Source organism: Heterodontus francisci, chromosome 6 (genome assembly GCF_036365525.1).
Source record: "Heterodontus francisci isolate sHetFra1 chromosome 6, sHetFra1.hap1, whole genome shotgun sequence".
Lineage (NCBI taxonomy): Eukaryota > Metazoa > Chordata > Chondrichthyes > Heterodontiformes > Heterodontidae > Heterodontus > Heterodontus francisci.
The window spans coordinates 131,425,091-131,445,433 of record NC_090376.1 but is presented as its reverse complement, the minus strand read 5'-3'; the positions used below and the strand labels follow the sequence as shown (position 1 = coordinate 131,445,433).

Genomic DNA, 20,343 nt, shown 5'->3' with positions numbered 1-20,343 from the left:
TGGTTTCAGTACCAGTTTCTTTGACATTTAAGCAGGGTACAATCCAGATGGTGGTCTGTACTTCATCAAATTACATTCAAAAGAAAATTGAAGTTAAAGGCAAACTAAAAAACTCCTCCTGAGGTCCCCACCATCAGATACCAGTCTTCAAACAATTCAATTCACTCCACGTGATACCAGGAAACGGCTGAAGGCACTGCATACAGCAAAGGGTATGGGCTCTGATAACTTGTGCTTTGCAACTAGTTGTGCCCTTAGCCAAGCTGTTCCAGTATAGCTGCAGCACAGGCATCTCCCCAACAATGTGAAAAATTGCCCAGGTATATCCTGTCCAGAAAAAAGCAGGACAAATCCAATCTGGCCAACTACCACCCTATCAGTCTACTCTCGATCATCAGCAAAGTGATGGAAGGTATCGTCGACAGTGCTATCAAGCAGCACTTACTCAGTGATAACCTGCTCACCAATGCCCAGTTTGGGTTTCGCCAGGGTCACTCGGCTCCAGACCTTGTTACAGCCGAGGTCTAAACATAGACTAAAGAGCTGAATTCCAGGGGTGAGGCGAGAGTGACTGCCCTTGACCAAGTATGGCACCAAGGAGCCCAAGAAAAACTGGAGTCAATGGGAATCAGGGGAAAATTCTCCACTAGTTGGGGTCATGCCTAGCACAAAGGAAGATTGTTGGAGGCCAATTATCTCAGCCCAGGACACCACTGTAGGAGTTCCTCAGGGTAGTGCCCTAGGCCAAGGATCAGCAATCTTTATTACCTGATGAGACTTTTTCAAAAAAATCTGCTGAAAATAAAAATTATTGGGAGCCACAAGATTAAGTTTTGGCATTTCTAAACCAAATACTTGGCAAATTGCCAAATGTCTTTGGTAGAAAACATAATCTGCACATATAAGAAATAAAATACATATATTGAACTTATGTACATAGAAATCAAAATTAAAATAAACCTAACTCTGAATTATCATGTTTCTTTCACTTTAACTATAATTTTGTCAGTAAAGTCATCTTTAAAACAAACTATAACTTAAGATGCATAGAATTAAGACAATTTTTTGGCTATTAAGCATGATAAAAAAGCTTCTAATAGCACATTCAGAATAATTTATCGTCTCAGCTATATTAACAACAAAAATGGTTGGTGTCGCTATATCACTCACACAGGTTTATTCAGAGCATTACTGTGTTCTTCATTAAAATAATCATTCAAAACCGTTAAGTGTAGCATAATGATTAGCTCTTAATCCCCACAACAAAAACACGGCTCTTACTTTACTTAACTTTTTTAGGCTTTTATTATGTTAATGCAATTTTTTCCAGCTGGAAAAGGTTGGGAGCTGTAAATGAGATGTTAAAGAACGGTATGCACTCCAGAGCCACAGGTTGCAAGACCCCTGTTCTAGGCTCAACCATTATCAGCTACTTCATCAACGACCTTCCCTCCAGCATAACATCAGAAGTGGGGATGTTCACTGATGGTTGCACAGTGTTCAGTACCATTCACAACTCCTTGGATACAGAAGCAACATGCAGCAAGACCTGGACAACATTCAGGTTTAGACTTGTAGATGGAAGTAACATTCGTATCACACAAGTGCCAGGCAATGACCATCTCCAACACGAGAGAATCTAACCAACTCCCTGTGGTGTTTAACAGCATTGTCATCACTGAATCCCGTCCCCCCTCCCCCACCATCAACATTCTGGGGAATTACCACTAACCAGAAAATTAACTGCACCAGCCATATAAATACTGTGGCTACTCATGCAGGTTAGAAGCTGAGAATTCTGCGGCAAGTAACTCACCTCCTGACTCCCCAAAGCTTGTCCACCACCTTGAAGGCACAAGTCTGGAGTCTAATAGAATACGCTCCACTTGCCTCGAAGAATGCAGCTCCAACAACACTCAAAGAGGTCAACACCATCCAAGACAAAGCAGCCTGCTTGATGGGCACCCAATGCACCACTTTAAACATTCACTCTCTCCAACACCAGCGCACAGTGAGAGCAGTGTGTACCATCTACAAGATGCATAACAGCTACTCACCAAGGCTCCTTCAGAGCACCTTCCAAACCCATGAGCTCTACTACCTAGAAGGACAAGGGCAGCAGATGCATGAGAACACCACACCTGCAAGTTCCCCTCCAAGTCACTAATCATCCTGATTTGGAACTATGTCACTGTTCCTTCACTGCTGCTGAGTCAAACTTCTGGAACTTCCTCCCCAACTGCACTGTTGGTCTACCTACACCAAAGTGACTGCAGTAGTTCAAGAAGATGGCTCACCACCACCTTCTCAAAGGCAATGAGGGATGGCCAATAAATACTGGTCTTGCCAGTGACGCTCACATCCAAAGAGCGAATAAGAAAAAATAAAATCAATCTTTAATATTTGATTCTCTGAATATGGCCAGTTTCAGATACAAATAATGAAGAAGCTTTCAGTAAGAGATTTTTAAAAAAGTAATAAACGAGCAGTTTATAAACAGCAGTTGGTGTTTTCTAGCTTAATGCCAATAGTACAAATGATGGGTCATACAAGTAGTGTGGCTTAAGATAGATACAACACTATTGAGGAAACAATTATTGACCATACTTAGATACTGGGTGACAAATTCAGAGTTGCGATCAATGCTAGATTTGTTTTATCAGCAATCTAAACGTGGGTAAAGGTCCTAATCTGACAAATATTCTCCAAACTAGTTACTTAAGTCAATCAGCTTGGATCTGGATTGCTTGTGTTACTAAGAGAAAATGTATTTCATTAGTGAATTTTATAAATTTAGCAAGCTTTTGTTACTGGTTGTATGAGCAGGAAGCTACATTAATGAACGTGGCCTCCTCCTCCTCGAGCACTCTTCATAAGCACAATCACTTTCCCCAGAAAAACAGAAAATTGACGCACTTGCTCACAGCTGTCCCACCCAAATCATTTCTGCAGATTTATGGCAGTTGTTGAGACCTCCCAGTAAAGGCCGGCTACCCGACCCGAAGGGACCCGACGACGTGTTGGGTTCCGGTTGGGTCGGGTTGCACTTCCAGAGCCAGTATTCAGGCTCGGATCGGACACGCTCCATCACAGGTAAGTGGCTCCACTGTTAATTTAATTTTTGGACTAGAAAGCTGGTTTTGTTACAGTTATTTTAATCTTGTGCAGATCAGCAACAAAGTGAAAAATGGAAGTCAAGTTAACTGATGGTTGGGTCGGGCATGGGAAAAAATGGAAGGACCTGGGCCGGATCGGGCTTGGGTCCGATGTGGTTCTGTTGGATTCGGGTTGGGTTTTTGTTTGCAGATCTGAACAGGCCTTTACCTCCCAGTGCCTACTCCAATGCTTCCAGTACAACACTTCACAGCTAATCACGATTTTGCGAGGAATTGAGGATTGGGAGCATACACACAATGGAAAGACGTTGAGGGTGTGGACGAACAGAAATATCTTGAGGTTCAAATTGATTATTGCTTGTGAGTGAGCGTAGGTACTTAAAAAAAGACCAATAGCATTTTTGAGTTTGATAAATTGAGGCAGAGAGTACAAGAGTAAATAATAAATTTGTACAAGGTAATAGTCCGACCACAGTTAGAGTGCTGTGTACAGTTTTAGACACCCAATTGCAAAAAGGACATTAAAGCAACACAGCATAGATTCACCAGGATGACACCAGGGGTTGGAAATTATAGATTGAAGGTCAGGTTTGAGGGATACTGGGATTATTTCCACTGGAGCAGAGAGCGCTAAGGGGAGATTTAATAAGGCATTTTAAAACTATGAAGGGTTTTGATAGGGTGTATAAGGAAAAGACAATTCTTCCAGTTGGGAGGCAGCGACAAGAGGTTATCAATTTAAAATCTTTAAAAGCAGAGAGAGGGGCTCGGAGACAATTGGTAAAGCTGCAACGTATTACCACAGGGAGTGAGTGATGGAAGTGAACACCGTAGGAGCTTTAAAAACAATAAGTGGATCAGAGTTTTTAGCAAATGATATCGGGCTGAGTGATGAGAACAGGGCAGCAGGATTAGTTGTGGGCTGCTCTAGCCAAGAGCTGACAGCTATGATGGGCTGAATGGCTTCCTGTCATGCTGAACCCTTCAGTGTTTTTTTAAGTAAGTTCTCTGCCCCCACCCTACATTCCAGCAATTGAACATCGAATAAGGTCTGCTGGAATGTTCTCAGACTGTGGTAATTATTCATTCAGTCTAATCAAACAGGAATTCTTCAAGGTGCAGTTAAGACCTGCTGCACCTTTGGATGATTCAGGTCTATTGCATTATCAGAGTTAATTCTGCCCAATTGGTTCCCACAATGTTATCAGTTTTATTACATGGAATGATTTACAAATTGGCCATATCCAAATTGTCCTCGGCACACCAAGCTTATATGTGGGTATGTCTCTCACAGAACAAAGAATTCCAATAAAAACTTCAGAAATGGTTTATTTCCCTCTGGAAGAATTGCCTTCTTGCTGGGGTACAGTGTCCCAGGCACCAATTCTTCTCCAGTACCTCACAGAAGTAGCCAATACCAACAGGTGAGTCTTGACAGAAACTGCAGTGGAGCTGGATTTGGTCCTTATGCACATTTGTTCACCATCCGGTGGCTCTGTTGGACATGAACCTTGACCAGGGAGCATTGAAACTAAGCGCTTGATTTTCAGTCCTGGGTCGGGAACCCAACGCCCGGCTCATTTCTGGGCCCCCACCCTGCGTCGCTCTTTTGAAATGGAAAGCCACTATTTGGGGTGAAGGTGAGCTCAGCGACCAATTAGTGGCACTGGGCATTGCATGGAGGTGGGAGTCGACTCTACATTGGAATGCTCAGAGGCGGATGGAGCAGGCAGGTGAGCAGAGGGCCAAATGCATTATTGTGCAAATAAATGGCCAAACGGAAGGGGCTTGACCCTCTCTTTATGCATCACCCATTTTCTCACTCATGTTTACTCATTAGCAGCAGCACTGCATGGCTCCCCACAGTGCTCCTGACAGGGGTGCACTAATGTGACCCAGGACACAGCGTTCTCCCCGTTCCTGGCAATTGAAAATTTCAAACTGCTTCTCAGAAGCCTTTTAATAAGATCAGCAACCCCTTAATTGGAGGGTGCGGGTTTCCTGCTCCCTCCACCCTTTGCCTTCCGGAGGCTTCGGGATCCAGTGACCCCTTCCGGGAGCTTGATTTTTGATGCGTGCCCGCACCCGTGCTCATCCCAAGACAAACTGAAAATTCAGCCCCACCTGTTTTGCTCTGAATGCAGTGCCATCCGAGATCAGCTAAATTATCACTGAACGGAGATTGAATCTCAGAACTTTTAAACTGCCCAGAATATTTAGATCCCATCATTACTTCTTAGTCACAGCTGCTTTACATTGTTTTATAATCACCTTTAAGAGTGCTGTCCCTTAAGATCTCAATATGCCAATGAGCCAAGTACCAGGATGTAGTCATGTGACTAAAAGCCAGAGTGACTCTACAACTGTAACACCTAGAGGAAGGTTCTGTAAATAGTTTGCTTTGTAGTTTATAAAATAGTTTAGCTGTTCATAAACCTGTTAGAGATCTTCAAAGATCTGGACTCAACGCATCTCATTTGTGTTGCATCAAACAACATAAAGAACTCTACATATATTACAGGAGCAGATCTCTTCCAGGTTTTTCACAGTGGGTTGTAGGTTAAACTGCTGCAAGGGAATGGAAAAGGGATGCACTAATTCACAAAATGAGTTTGGGAAGAAGGTTGAGGCGTTAAGAGACAACTTTTTTGAATGCTTAAATAAAATATTCCTTGCTAATTACAGGTTGATAAATAACAGTTGTTACTCTTTTGAAGGGAACCTGTTTATACAGCACTTAAAAAAAAAGCTTTGTCCCAAAGCACCAATCAGAAGCATAGACACAAAGCCAAAAGGAGATGCAAGGAGAGGTGACAAAAGCGTGACTGAGGAGGTGGGATTTAAGGAGGATTTGCAGAGAGCAGAGGGCATTGGAGAGGAAGCAGGGTGTAAGTAAGGAATTAGAGAGTATGGGCCCTGGGTGGCTAAAGGCATGGAAGCCAATAGTGGGGCAAAGGGAAGGAAGCCAAAACGGCCACAGTATGAGAAATGGACCAATAAAAATAAGTATCTCTCCCACCCTCTGCCCTATCACAAACTTTCCCTTCTGTTCTTCTCCCCCCACCGCCGCACCCCATCACTTGCTCAAAACCTATTACATTTCTAACCTTTGCCAGTTCTGATGAAAGGTCACAGACCTGAAACATTAACACTATTTCTCTCCCCACAGATGCTGCCAGACCTGTGAGTATTTCTAGCACTTTGTTTTTATTTCAGATTTCCAGCATCTGCAATATTTTGTTTTTATTATATGAGAGAAATGGAGTTTTTGGGTGTGGGAGTGGTGGAGGAGGGGGGTGTGAGTGGTGGCGGTGGGAGGGGAATTGGTTACAGGGCTGGAAGAGCCTAAGAGCTTACAGAGATAGAGAAAGTGGTAAAGAGATTTAAACACAAGGATAGTGTATCATTTGGAAAGTGGGACTCAAAGCAGTCAGAACCAAGTAGAATGGAGGACAGGACTAGAACCAACTAGATGTTGTTCGTTGTCCACTTAAGGCTGAAGACCTTAAAATCATCTGTAACTGGGATTCTCAGAAACAAACAGTAGTGTTTATTTAGGGTTTACCCTCAGAACAAACAATCAGCTACAAGAAACTTGCCCTCCAAGGAGCTTTCTGGTGCGTGCCCAGTTATTTTTCAGTGTGATGGTTTATTTTCTGCAATACAGGTTGCAGCTGCTTTTTTCTGAGAGATGTTGGATATTGGATATTAAATGGACTGGCTTTAATAGACAACACCCACCATTTCACTTATGGAATTGCCAAGGTTTGGAAAGAAGATAGAAAGTGGGGTTGAAGTGGATGACCCATGTTAATTAAAAAAAAAAATTATAACAGTCTCCAAAAATGCCAACAAATGCATCAAACTAGCTGTGAAAACCACAGAAGAGAAAGCTCACATCTTTAACATTCACAACCCCTAACTCACCACTGCTATTAACCGCACTTCTGTGTCATACCAAAGTTAACGAATGTTGCATATACCTGCAGCTTAGTTTATAACAAAACCATGTCCCACTGCACACTCAGTGTAAGTCTTTGACTTTGCATGTCATTGGTGCATATTGTAGGCTGTCAGTTTTTTTGAAGCTGATGGGCAGCTTTTCCATGTTTGGGATATATATGGTCACATTAAATGTTGTTGAATATGCAAGTCTAATCATTCTTTTTTTTAAAATCAATCTTGTAATTTGAGTATTATATCCCAAACCCATTTTCTGTTGCAAGTCCAAGGAAAACCACGGCTGCAGGTAAAAGCATTTTTAAAATTTAAATGTGAATGAGTTTTATTGGTTCACTTTCATTTTATATTGATAGTTTTGTCGATTGATCATGTGTGTTCTTAGTTCCTCATTGGCGATCTCTTTAGCAGTTTTGTGTCTGATTGATATGTTCCCGATCTGTTCCTTTCTATTTATTACCGATTTTTTGTGACACCAAAATCAGTGTGTAAAGGTGCAATGGCAGAAAAATACTTTTGTCAAAAGGTGAGAGAGCAAAGTGTGACAGACACAGGCACCAACCACACGCAAAGCTTACACTGGCTTCAAAACTTCCAAACCTAATTTCGCTTTTGATTGTGGAAGATAAACCACTCACTCACCAAATTCCAGTTTATTTCGATTGTTAGCCAGTGCATGTATAAGGCCAATGGTTCCACAGGCATTATTGATGGTTTGTTTGATGAAATAAACTTGTGGATCAACTTTTTGCCCTTCAGCTTTTATTTTTGCTTCCTGCTCTTGCTTGAAGGCTTCATACTGAAGGAAAAAAAGATAGCACTGTAATTATTTGCTTCCAAATATATTCTTTACCATTTGCAAATTGAACAAAAATCCTCTTGCCTTTACTGACGACAAACAAGGTTGTAGCATATTTTTCTTGGGCCTTCAGTGGTCCATATTAAGCACTTAAAAGGTATCTTTTTTACCCAAACGGGTTTGGAACTCATGAAAGGGTTTTGGATTCACTGTCATTACACTCATATTTTTGGAACACATGCATAACTCAAGAGTGACTGCAGCCTCCAGTAACCAGTTTCTACTCATTGTGTTTAAAATGATTCTCCTATCTTGCTGGGGAAGATGTGCAGCCAATGGAGTACACAGCTGGGATTAGCTGATGGCCTGTACTTATGTAAAAATGTCTGATCCTATAAAGGCTTCACAACATGTTTTTAAAAAAGTGAAGACTTGCATTTATATATCGCCTTTCACAACCCTAGGATGTCCCAAAGCACTTTACAATCATTGAAGTATTTTGAAGTGTAGTCACTGTTGTAATGAAGGAAACACAGCAAACTCCCACAAACATCAATGTGATAATGACCAGATAATCTGTTTTTGTGATGTTGATAGAGGGATTAATATTGGCCAGGACACCAGGGAGAACTCCTCTGCTTTTCTTTGAAATAGTGCCATGTAATCTTTGACGCACACCTGTAAGGGCAGACGTAGTCTCTGTTTAACGTCTCATTCAAAGGACGAATTTATTTGAAGGATGGTGTTGGGTTAAGAATTTTAAAAGTGACTTTGATTTGTAAATTGCTCCTCTCACTCCACATTTAACTGTCTTCGACTTTATTTAAACTCCCTCTGTCAGACACATAATTTCACACAATTTGTTTTCACAATGTTATCAGTATATTCTGAAGATCAAATTCCTTCTATTGCCTCAAGCACAGTCACAAGGCTGAATTAAAAAGGGACATCTTTGCATAATTCACATTCAAACGTTTATATTAATTAGAACCAGAGGAATGTTTAAGCTTCACCTTGTGGTCCTTTTACATTCACTGGCAGTAATATTTGGACGATTAACAGGACAACAGTTTTCACAAATTTTATATGCCCCCCCCCCCTCTCCTTTTCTCCTGAAAGCACCCTCAAGATGGGTCTGCAAACTGAGCGGATCCTATCAGATCAAGTTACAAAGCAAAGATCTAAGATCCTCATTTTGGGCTCCTGTATCTGATCACCTCTGAGCAAGTCCCTCTGATCCTGTGCAAGCTATGTGTAGGGTTTTCTAGTACATTCCGCTACTGTGCATACTCCACCTCATCACCTTCAAACTGTCACAAAACAAGTTATAAAGAGTGACTACCAAAAAAACTCCTGCAACACAACAACAACTTGGATTTTATATAAGTGCCTTTAACGTAGCAAACCAACTCAAGGCGCTTCAGAGGGGTGCTATCAGGCAAAACTTTGCACCGAGCCACACAAAGAGATATTAGGACAGGTGGCCAAAACCTTGACGAGAGGTCGGTTTTAAGGAGCAACTTAAAAAGTCAGAGAGAGATGTAAAGAGAGAGAGAAATTTAGGGAGAGAATTCCAGAGCTTGGGAGCTTACACTCACTTTGCAGCAAATATAAATTAATTTCCATATTTATCTGCAGCACCAAGACTGCAGGTTAATTTTACAATTTTGATCAGAGCTTTTCCCCTGACAAGGCAAATTGGTAATTTAAATATACTGCATCTACTCTCAAATGAGTCTAGTAATTTCTGTTTGGGACTCAAATTGTGGGAGGGGAACCCAGAAAGCCAATGTAACAGATGCTATTGGGCGGCACAGTGGCGCAGTGGTTAGCACCGCAGCCTCACAGCTCCAGCTGTGTACTGCCTGTGTGGAGTTTGCAAGTTCTCCCTGTGTCTGCGTGGGTTTCCTCCGGGTGCTCCGGTTTCCTCCCACAGCCAAAAGACTTGCAGGTTGATAGATAAATTGGCCATTATAAATTGCCCCTAGTATAGGTAGGTGGTAGGGGAATATAGGGACAGGTGAGGATGTGGTAGGAATATGGGATTAGTGTAGGATTAGTATAAATGGGCGGTTAATGGTCGGCACAGACTCGGTGGGCCAAAGGGCCTGTTTCAGTGCTGTATCTCTAAATCTAAAAAAATCTATTGTACCAGTACTCAGATCCAGTCACTCAATTAACCCACTGTCACACAGGGCGCAACCGGACCCCAATGTTGACCAGAATGTGAGCTGACCAGGCCATGCCATTAAGTAGAACCTGACCCTAAGCATCACTAGCAGTATCTGATCCAACCTTCCCAACACTCTAGACAGGTAGAATCCAACCTGCTCAGACCCCACTACCAGTCAAAAGTATGTTAGAGTTGTGATTAGCAATGGAACAGCTGATCTTACAGCTTACCTCCCAGAATTTCACACAGGAAGGGAATTCCAGGGTATACTTGGACAGTCAGTGATTGGTGGCACTCATCTCACTTGTGGATCAAGGGGAGTGGGATTAATTGGATAATTCTACCAAAGAGCTGCCACAGACATAATGGGCTGAATGGCCACCAGCTGTATCATTCCATGATTCTATGAGAGATTTCAGAGGCTGGTTGAGAGGTTGGGCAGGGGTTGGAAAAAGGTGGTAATTTGTGTGAACCGCAGTATACCGAGTATAAGTGTACGAAGGTCACAGCAGGTGGTTGAGTCATTTCAATCAGAAACCCATCTGCAGTTTTAACGGTACATAATGAACACACTTTCGTCCCAATTATTGCTTTGCGTTTCATCACACAAAACAAACAATTTTTTTGTGTATAATCTCATCCAGGAATATTCTGCCAGTCACATTTTCTATTTGGCGAAGGCTTAATATAGTCAAATTATCTATTTCGCTCGAAATTGAGAGGGGCAAAAGTCAGAACATTCCTTCCACAAAATCATGTGACCAAAGACGCTGATAGTTCAGATCTTAGAAGATGATCCTGATGCCAGCTGCTGAGACGTGCCACATGAAAATCACAGAAGACATAATCTGTCTCTTGTCTTTGTGATGTCAGTAGTGACATTACGTGATGTCTGTATGTATGCAAATAGACTCCTTGAAAGTGCAGGATACACAAAGAGATTGAATGAGAATGATTCACTGAAGAATACTATGTTTATTTTCCAACACTAAAAATCTAGAAACCCTAAAAGATCAGGGTTCCTTTGGAATATCAAATAACCCTTAATTGCATTTGTTCAACATCTTATTTTTTTAAGTTGGCATTGTGTTACAGGCCACTTATCATGACTCCAAAATTAACCATTAAAATTATGACTACTCTTAACATCTCCTCTTTAGTGGAAACTTACAAAATGCCTGGTGATCAGATTCTCAGCTCTGCAATATCCCTGGTGATAGGATGCTAATTGTCTACAGCTCCAATTCAATTTTCCCTTATAACTAACTATCGGGTGTTTTCCCTCACCACCTCCTCGTACTGTTAGTACTAGGAGTTCTTGGAGAGCCTTGGCCAGTCTATAAGGAAGAACTTATCAATGTGCTGTCCCTCAGTGACATCATCCGAAAACACAGCATCATTTCTACATGTACACCAACAACACCCAGCTTACCTCACCACCAACTCTCTTGACCCCTCCTCTGGCTCAATTATCAAACTGCTTGTCCAACATCCAGTACAGAAAGAACTTACCTCCAACTAAGTTTTGGGAAAACCAAAGCCACCGTCTTCAGTCCCCGCTACAAGCTCTGTTCCCGAGCCACCGACTCCCTCCCCGACTACTGTAGGAGGCTGAACCAGATTGTTCGCAACCTTGGTGTCATATCTGACCCTGAAAGAAGCTTCTGACCACACACTCAAGCCATAGAGTTATACAGCACAGAAACAGGCCCTTCAGCCCATCGTGTCCGTGCCGGCCATCAAGCACCACGTTCCCGCACTTGGCCCATAGCCTTGTATGCTGTGGCGTTTCAAGTGCTCATAAATACTTCTTAAATGTTGTGAAGGTTCCTGCCTCTACCACCCATTCAGGCAGTGTGTTCCAGATTCCAACCACCCTCTGGGTGAAAGAAAATTTCCTCAAATCCCCTCTAAATCTCCTGCGCCTTACCTTAAATCTAATCCCCCGGTTATTGACACCTCAGCTAAGGGAAAAAGTTTTCTTCCTATCTAACCTATCGATGCCCCTCATAATTTTGTATACCTCTATCAGGTCTCTCCTCAGCCTTCTCTGCTCTAAGGAAAACAACCCTAATCTATCCAGTCTCTCTTCATAGCTGAAATGCTCCAGCCCAGGCAACATCCTGGTGGATCTCCTCTGCACCCTCTCCAGTGCAATCACATCCTTCCTATAGTATGGTGCCCAGAACTGTACATAGTACTCCAGCTGTGGCCTAACTAGCGTTTTATACAGCTCCACCATAACTTCCCTGCTCTTATATTCTGTGCCTCAGCTAAAAAAGGCATATATCCGATATGCCTTCCTAACCACCTTTTCTACCTGTGCTGCTGCCTTCAGTGATCTATGGACAAGTACACCAAGATCCCTCTGACCTTCTGTACTTCCTAGGGTCCTACCACCCATTGTATATTCCCTTGCCTAGTTAGTCCTCCCCAAATCCATCACCAAGACCTTTTATTTCCACCTCAGTAACATCGCTGACTCTGCCCTGTCTCAAATCATCTGCTGCTGAAATCTTCATACATGCCGTTAGCACTAGACTATTTCAACACATTCCCGGTTGATCAGCCTCCCATGCTCGATAAACTTGAGGTCATCTAAAACTCTGCTGTCCATGTATTAACCCACACCAAGTCCCGTTCACCTATCACCCCTATGCTCTTACAATGGCTCCTGGTTAAGCAACACCTCAATTATAAAATTCTCGTCCTTGTTTTCAAATCCCTCCATGGCCTCGCCCCTCTCTATGTAATTTCCTCCACCAGATAGCCCTCCGAGATATCTGCACTCCTCCACTTCTGACCTCAAGCATTCCCGATTTTAAATTGCTCCACCTTTGGTGCCTTCAACTGCCTGGGCCTTATGCTCTGGAATTCCCTCCATAAACCTTTCCGTCTCTCACTACCATTCTTTCCTCCTTTAAGACATTCTATAAAACCTACTTCTTTAACCAAGCTTTTAGTCATGTGCAGTAGGATCTCCTTCTGTGGCTTGGTGTCAAATTTGGGTTGGTAAGATTCCTGTGAAGCATCTTGGGGCATTCTACAACATTAATGGCACTATATAAATGCAAGCTGATATTGTTGAAGTGCTACCAATTTCCCCTTTTCCTTTCACATGGTGGTGCCAGATCTGGCTGGTTTAATCAGAATATGGTGCTCTACCACAGTAATGACATCATCCCTTGTGAGACAGCGCTCCACTGGACATTGCAGAAAATGGTTGGGACATCCATATGCCAATTCCCCAACCACCCCCTCCTCCCAATCACTTAAATATACTTACCAAGCAGGGAGCCTCACCAGACCAACAGCACTCAAGGAAGATGAGGAACATGCAAATGCCGTAAGAGACTGCAGCAGTGACATTTTTTTTTTAAATTTAGGGATGCACGTCCTTTTTTGTACAGGGACGTATTTTTTGCTAGCTCAATTAATAGCAACTGAGCAGTCACTGAGTTTATCCATTCATGCAGAATTCAAATTATCCACCTGTCTTGTAACTTAGCAGCAGCACCAGTGGTTTGTGATGACTGAATAAATTGAACTGCATTTTAGAACATGCAATCACAGGACTTTTAATAATACTCTCAGAATCACATTTAGTAATCCTGTTCATTTATTAGTTACTTCAACCCAAAAATAATCTGTGCACCCCCAACCTTCCCCACAACATATCCCAAGTATCTCATGACATGTCAATGTCTCAAACACAATTCATTTTAATTAATAAGAAATTACACATTTTATCTTACAGAAATTCTTTTGGCTGAAAACTTGAGGGTGGCAGGGTATAATATTTGAGTCAATATTGTATGCCCTTCAAAAGAAGTCACAGCAGTTGATTATGAGAGATTTGACTGCAATTTTTTTTTTTAAAAACAGCATATGACAAACATACTTATGTCCAATACAGGTATTCTAATTTGGTTTCTGCAAATTGTCAGTTGAAAGGGTTTGGTACTATCTTTCTGAATGTCTTTGAACAACATACCATTTGGACAGGAACCAACACTATGTCAAATTACATCAGGAATTTGTACATGACTGTGAAAACTTTGTACCGCCTCAATACTCTCTGAGCAAAAACTAATCAAATTACAGATCCTTTACAGAACAGACAGGTTATTTTGTCAGACGCACATGTATTCACATGTTATCTGTATTTCTCAATTAATAAAAGATGTACAAAACCACTGTGACAGCAACAGTTAACAGGGATCACCAGGTTGTTAATTGCCTCTATTTAGTTGGTTGCAGCTGCTGCTGTTCCAGAATTGTTCCATAAAGGTTAAATATAGATGTGAACAAAATAAAAAATACTGCAGATGTTGTAAGTCTGAAACAAAAACACAAAACGCTGGAGGCGCTCAGCAGCATTTGTCAAGAAAATATGAGTCAGTTGAATTTTCAACTGTAAACCCTTCCTCCGACCGGTTTCTGTAAACTTTAAATATAAATATGCCTCAAATCTCTTGTCAGCATCAGTGGATGATGTGGAAATGAGCAGGCTGTTTACTAGGCGTACTAATTTGAGAATGAGTTTTTAAATTTGCTAATTTAATCTTAATTCTGTACAACAATTTGCATTTATGTAGCACCTTTAACATGACGAAATAGCCCAAGGTGCTTCACAGGAACATTATAAATCAAAAATGTGGCACCGAGCCACATATGGAGATATTAGGGCAAGTGACCAAAAGCTTGGTCAAAGAGGGAAGCTTTAAGAAGGGTCTCAAAGAGGTAAAGTGAGATGATTCCAGAGTCAGGCAGTTGAAGGCACGGATACCAATGATGGAGCAATTAACATCAAGAAGCTAGAATTAGAGGAGCGCAGAGATCTTAGAAGGATTGTGCGGCTTCAGGAAATTTCAGAGATAGCGAAGATGAAGGCCATGGAGGGAGCTGAAGCCAAGGATGAGAACTTTAAAAATCAAGGCTGATTCAGGACTGGCTTTCAAAAGGGAACTGGATAAGCACTGAACAGAAAGAAATTTGCAATTTACAGGGCCACGGTGAAAGGGCGGCACGGGGTCAGGGAAAATGGGACTAGCTGAATGGCTCTTGCGGAGAGCTGGCACGGATACAACGGGCAAACGGTCTCCTTCTGTACTGTAACCATTCTATGATTCTATGCGCCTTCGAGCCTCTGAATTAACAATGGCATTAACAGTATCAACTTGACTAAAATTCAAGTAAGGTGACAGATAACAACCCTGTTGTGAAGCACAATCAATCAATCAGGGGTACAGTAGCATTGTGGTTATGTTACCCGACTAGTAATCCAGAGACCTAGACTAATTATCTGAAGACATGAGTTCAAATCCCACCATGCCAGCTATATTTAAATTCAGTTAATTAAATAAATCTGGAATTTCAGTAATGGTGACCATGAAATGACCAGTTTATCCGAAAAACTCACCTGGCCCACTAACCTCCTTTCAAGAAGAAAATCTGCCGTCCTTACCTGGTCTAGCCCATATGTGACTCCAGACCCATAGCAATGTGGTTGACTCTCAACTGCCCTCTGAAATGACCTAGCAAGCCACTCAGTTGTACCAGACAGCTGAGAAAAGCTAGAAGAAAAAAAATCACAAACTGCAGCAGTTCAAAGCAGCAGCTCATCTCCACCTTCTCATGAGTAATTCAGGATGGGCAATAAATGCTGGCCTTGTCAGTGATGGCAACATCCCGTGAAGGAATATTAAAAAAAAGCACATCCAAGTAAAAACACCTTGCATTCACAGTCTCCTTAATGCAGAAAAATATCCCAAAGCACTTTACAGAGGCACAAAACAAAGGAAAAGAGCATGTGGAATTCCCAAATCATGTCCACAAATTCCAAACGTTAATCATTTTTATCATCGGTAAAAGTGTACAATCATCGGGTATGAAAGCTGCACATAATCAGCAGGGAAACCTTAGCTACTGTAAATACTAAGATCCGGAGATGTTTGCACATTGGTTTAAGTCTTCTGAGTCTGCACTGACAAATAGGCACTCCACTTAACACCAGTGCATAATGGAAAATTGCATCCTTGGAAATTCAGTGGGTAGAAAATCGTGGGCAATTTGCCTGCAATTTTCTGATACACACTGGCAACAAGCAAGATGCTACACCATCAGCCCAGGCACAGAACTTTTAAGCTATTGCATATGTGTGTTTTGTTGAACAAAGTGTATAGGTCATCAACATAAATGGTACATACCTCATTGATTGCTACAATTTGAGGTAGGAAGTTCAATTGGTCGAGTACCAGATTTTGAAAGAAGTTAAATGGTTTGAACTAGTTTTATTATCGGACCTAACTTACGCTCTGAACTTCAACTCAGCAAAGTATCAAAGTAAAAGATGTAGATACTGAGACATCAGGAATACTTTACAGGTGCAAGTCAGGAAAGGGAGGCGTGGGCTTTCAAGGAAAAGAATAGGATGTCAAACATCACAAGTATATATGCCCTGTATCATCAGTCTGGTGGACTATAGATTACATGAAATGAAGGGGTTGTAAAAGCGAGCCTTATTAAAATGTGCAGATATTTACTAAAATGCACAGAATTGAAAGAGTCTGGGTTGACAAGTTCCAGATGTGTCAAAGTGCCATCTTTTCATGTGGATGTAAGGAGTGTGGAACCAGACATGCCTGAAACAGATACACATCAACAAGACTTGAATGCTCAACTGCACAAATTAGAGACCTATTAAACCTATAATTTTCCTATACCTTTATAAACATCTGTGAAGCAACCCGAAGGTTTGGAGACGCATTCTACAATCGATGACAGGTAAAAATTACAGGTTCATTTCTGGCTTAAACCTACAATTTTAAACTGAAGACAGAGCATGGCATCAACTCTGTGACTGAACATTGTGTTCAAAGAAAGAGAAGTGCAAATGCATTCATGCAGATTTTTTTTTTAAAAAATAGGTTTCAAAAGGCGGCATTCTTCCCTCGTTTATAATTAATGGTACTTCTCAGTGCAAATGTGCTTCAAATTCCATTTAGCTTTATTAAAAAAAAGTCAGAACAATAATGAGTTTATTTCAGGACACATTGTAAATTCATGGGCCAGACAAAGCCTACAGAGGTGAAAAAATTGATGCCACTTGTGAGAAGGGGCAGTCACCAGGGGATTTAAGGTACTTTAATAAATTGTTAACTTTTTTAAAAAAATCCATACATGGCTGAAATTATACCAGACTACACAATATTACCTGCAAAATAAAAGTATCTGGTGATCAACTTTATGTTCAGGGTCACTTGGGGCATCAATGGACGAGAAGACAGCAGACAGCCTGAGAGTATTAAGGTACTTTCACGTTGCAGTGCCAGTTTCAGGAGAGCACTGCTAAACTGGCCTCCTGGCGTCGCTTTCTGTGGTTCACGTTTCCAAATGCACCATGGTCCTGTCAGACATCTTCAAAGGTGCGGTGGGGAAATCTGCCCATCATGGCAGTTGGTTTTTTGAAGTACGGCCAATAGTTGGAAAAAAGTGTGCCTACTGTCAGTTGCACGGAGTCTAAAAATGTCACTGAACAAGTTTTTAAAAGATAGAAAAAAGAAAGATATTGCTGATACCCATTGTTAACTCCGACAGTCAGGTCCCTTTAAGGGGCCTTCCTCCCCAATGGTTTGAGCAAAATACCCTCTAGTCAACTGCTTGCATTGAAATGGTGTTTCAAAAAGTGCACGGGAAACCATTTATTGTTGGAAAGAGTCATCTATCATCTTAGACATGACAACATCACACACAACTGTACTTTAGAGAAGGAAATCCTCCACCAAACCTGTTCTGGCCTATATGTGGGTCTGGCAGCATCTGTGCAGAGAGAAGCAGAGTTAACCTTTCAGGTCGGTGACCTTTCATCAGAACTGGATCTGTTGTGATGAAAGGTCATAGACCTGAAACGTTAACTCTGCTTCTCTCTGCACAGATGCTGCCAGACCTGCTGCGTATTTCCAGAACTTTCTGTTTTTATTTCAGATTTCCAGCATCCACAGTATTTTGCTTTTATTCTGGCCTATCTGTAACTTTGGTTCCACACCAATGTGGTTGACTCTTAACTACCTCCTGAAGTGGTCTACAGCAAGCTGCCTAGCTGTATCAAACCACTGGAAGAAATAAGAATAAAACTGGACAGCCCACTTGGCTGCAACCTAGACATCTAAATGGAACACAGCAAAGGCACACCCAGCTTAGACAACAAGTTCTCCTCACTAACTCCGAGGGATTGGTGCCAAAGTTAGGAGGGCAGTCCCACAGACTAGTCGAACAATAGACTGACAGTCATATGCACATGCTCATGTCCATCAATGTCCCAGACCTCTCCATCATCCCCCTTGGGCATGTCCTGTCCCACTGGCAGGACATCCCCACCAGAGGTGGCAGTACACTGGTAAAGAGTCGTGAGAGAGTGGCCCTAAGTGTCCTCAATTTTGACTCCAGACCCCAGGAAATTTCATGGCTTCAAATCAAACATGGACAAGGAAACCTGTTGATTATCATCTACAATCCTCCCTCAGCTGTTCAACATGGAGTATTGATTAAACATCACTTTTTTAAAAAAAAAATTAATTCACGGATGTGAGCATCGCTGGAAAGGTCAGCGTTTATTGCCATCCCTTTATAGCCCTTGAGAAGGTGGTTCTGAGCTGCCTTCTTGAATCACTGCAGTCCATGTCATGTAAGAATGCCTAGTTGGAGGACTCAGAGTACAAGGGCAGAGAATGTAGTCTGGGTGGGGCACTTCAACAGGCATTATCAAGAGTGGCTCAGTATCAGAAAAGTTCTGTCCAAATTCTGCTTCTAGTTTAAAAACCATTCTTGAGTACTGTGACCTAATTATTTTACAATATCTTAGAAATGCTCAGAGACACTCAACTAAGACCAATGCAGTAACATTTGCAGTGGGCAACTGTAATGTAATGACACAACATGTGATCAAATCCCCAAGAACATGTCCAGAGTTGTCAACCCTAACTCTGCTGCTTCATAGCAGTAGTGTTGTATCAAAACCGGCATAGCGAGGGGGAAGGAAATCGGAGTTTGAACTGAGTTGTCCAGTTGAGATCCCTGATATTTCTAGCATTGGCGCAGGGGCGGCACAGTGGTTAGCAACGCAGCCTCACAGCTCCAGGGACCTGGGTTCAATTCCGGGTACTGCCTGTGCGGAGTTTGCAAGTTCTCCCTGTGACTGCGTGGGTTTTCGCCGGGTGCTCCGGTTTCCTCCCACCTTGCAGGTGATAGGTAAATTGGCCATTGTAAATTGCCCCTAGTGTAGGTAGGTGGTAGGGAATATGGGATTAATGTAGGTTTAGTATAAATGGGTGGTTGTTGGTCGGCACAGACTTGGTGGGCCAAAGGGCCTGTTTCAGTGCTGTATCTCTAAATAAATAAAATAAATAAATTATTCAGAATTACCTTCCCACGTTAACATCTCTACCATATGCGGTTTCACTTTTCAATGACGTTCTCTGGGAAATTCCTTGGAACTGCTCCTGTTTGGCTGGCGTTGTTTCACCAGAAGTGCAGCGGCTACTTTTCCAGTGAAGTAATCCTGCTGGAACATGAGCAACCTCAAGGAATTTCCTGGCACTGTGTGACTGAGCTTGGGATCTCACTCTGCAAGTACTTCTGCCATGGCAACTCACGCTGAGTCTGCTACCTCTGCTGCTCTTTTTCATCGCCCATTATTATGTAAAACAGATACGTCCATTGGAAAGGCCATTCCATCTACACATTCCTTCTGAATTTGGCAGGGCTGCAAAATGTCAGATGCGAGTATAGTGCAAGTCTCAGACAGCAAGATCCAAAAACAAATCTTGGAAGATTATCGTTATCCAAAAAACTCCAGATATCATGGGACTTCAGGGCATGCTGCATCTAAATCTTTGGGTACAGATCTACTTCAGTAGATTATTCCGCAGGTCCAGAACATTCGCATGCATTGGTCTTTCACAAGGGGAATGAGCTATGTAAATGACAGAGGGTTTTGGTGGACGTATCTCGCAAGTGGCAGAAACGATCAAAGAGATTCACGCATGCCAACATTTTGGCCTAAAACTGCCATTAGTCAGTTACATGCAAATTTCCTCAGAAAAAAATGGCACAATGCCACTCTATACTGAAACTTTCCAGGAAATCCAGAGCCCGTGTCTCAGCCATGTTATAAGAATATTCCTAACTCTACAAGATAACATTTTTCCACAACAGCTACTCTTTGACTTGGGTGAGATTTCAAATTTAGCGACAATTTAGAGGCAAATTTGGTCCAATGAGCCTGCAGCAGCTAG

At 42.0% G+C, this 20,343-nt stretch overlaps 1 protein-coding gene across 3 annotated transcripts in view; it reads right to left on the bottom strand.

The window, feature by feature from the left end:
• Nucleotides 1-20,343, bottom strand: part of uchl3 (ubiquitin carboxyl-terminal esterase L3 (ubiquitin thiolesterase)) — a 74,042-nt gene that overhangs the window by 41,371 nt on the left and 12,328 nt on the right. For all 3 annotated transcript variants that reach the window (XM_068034320.1, XM_068034321.1, XM_068034322.1), the window contains one exon: nt 7,719-7,875. In XM_068034320.1, coding sequence (XP_067890421.1) covers nt 7,719-7,875 — 157 coding nt within the window. The remainder of the gene's footprint in view (nt 1-7,718; nt 7,876-20,343) is intronic.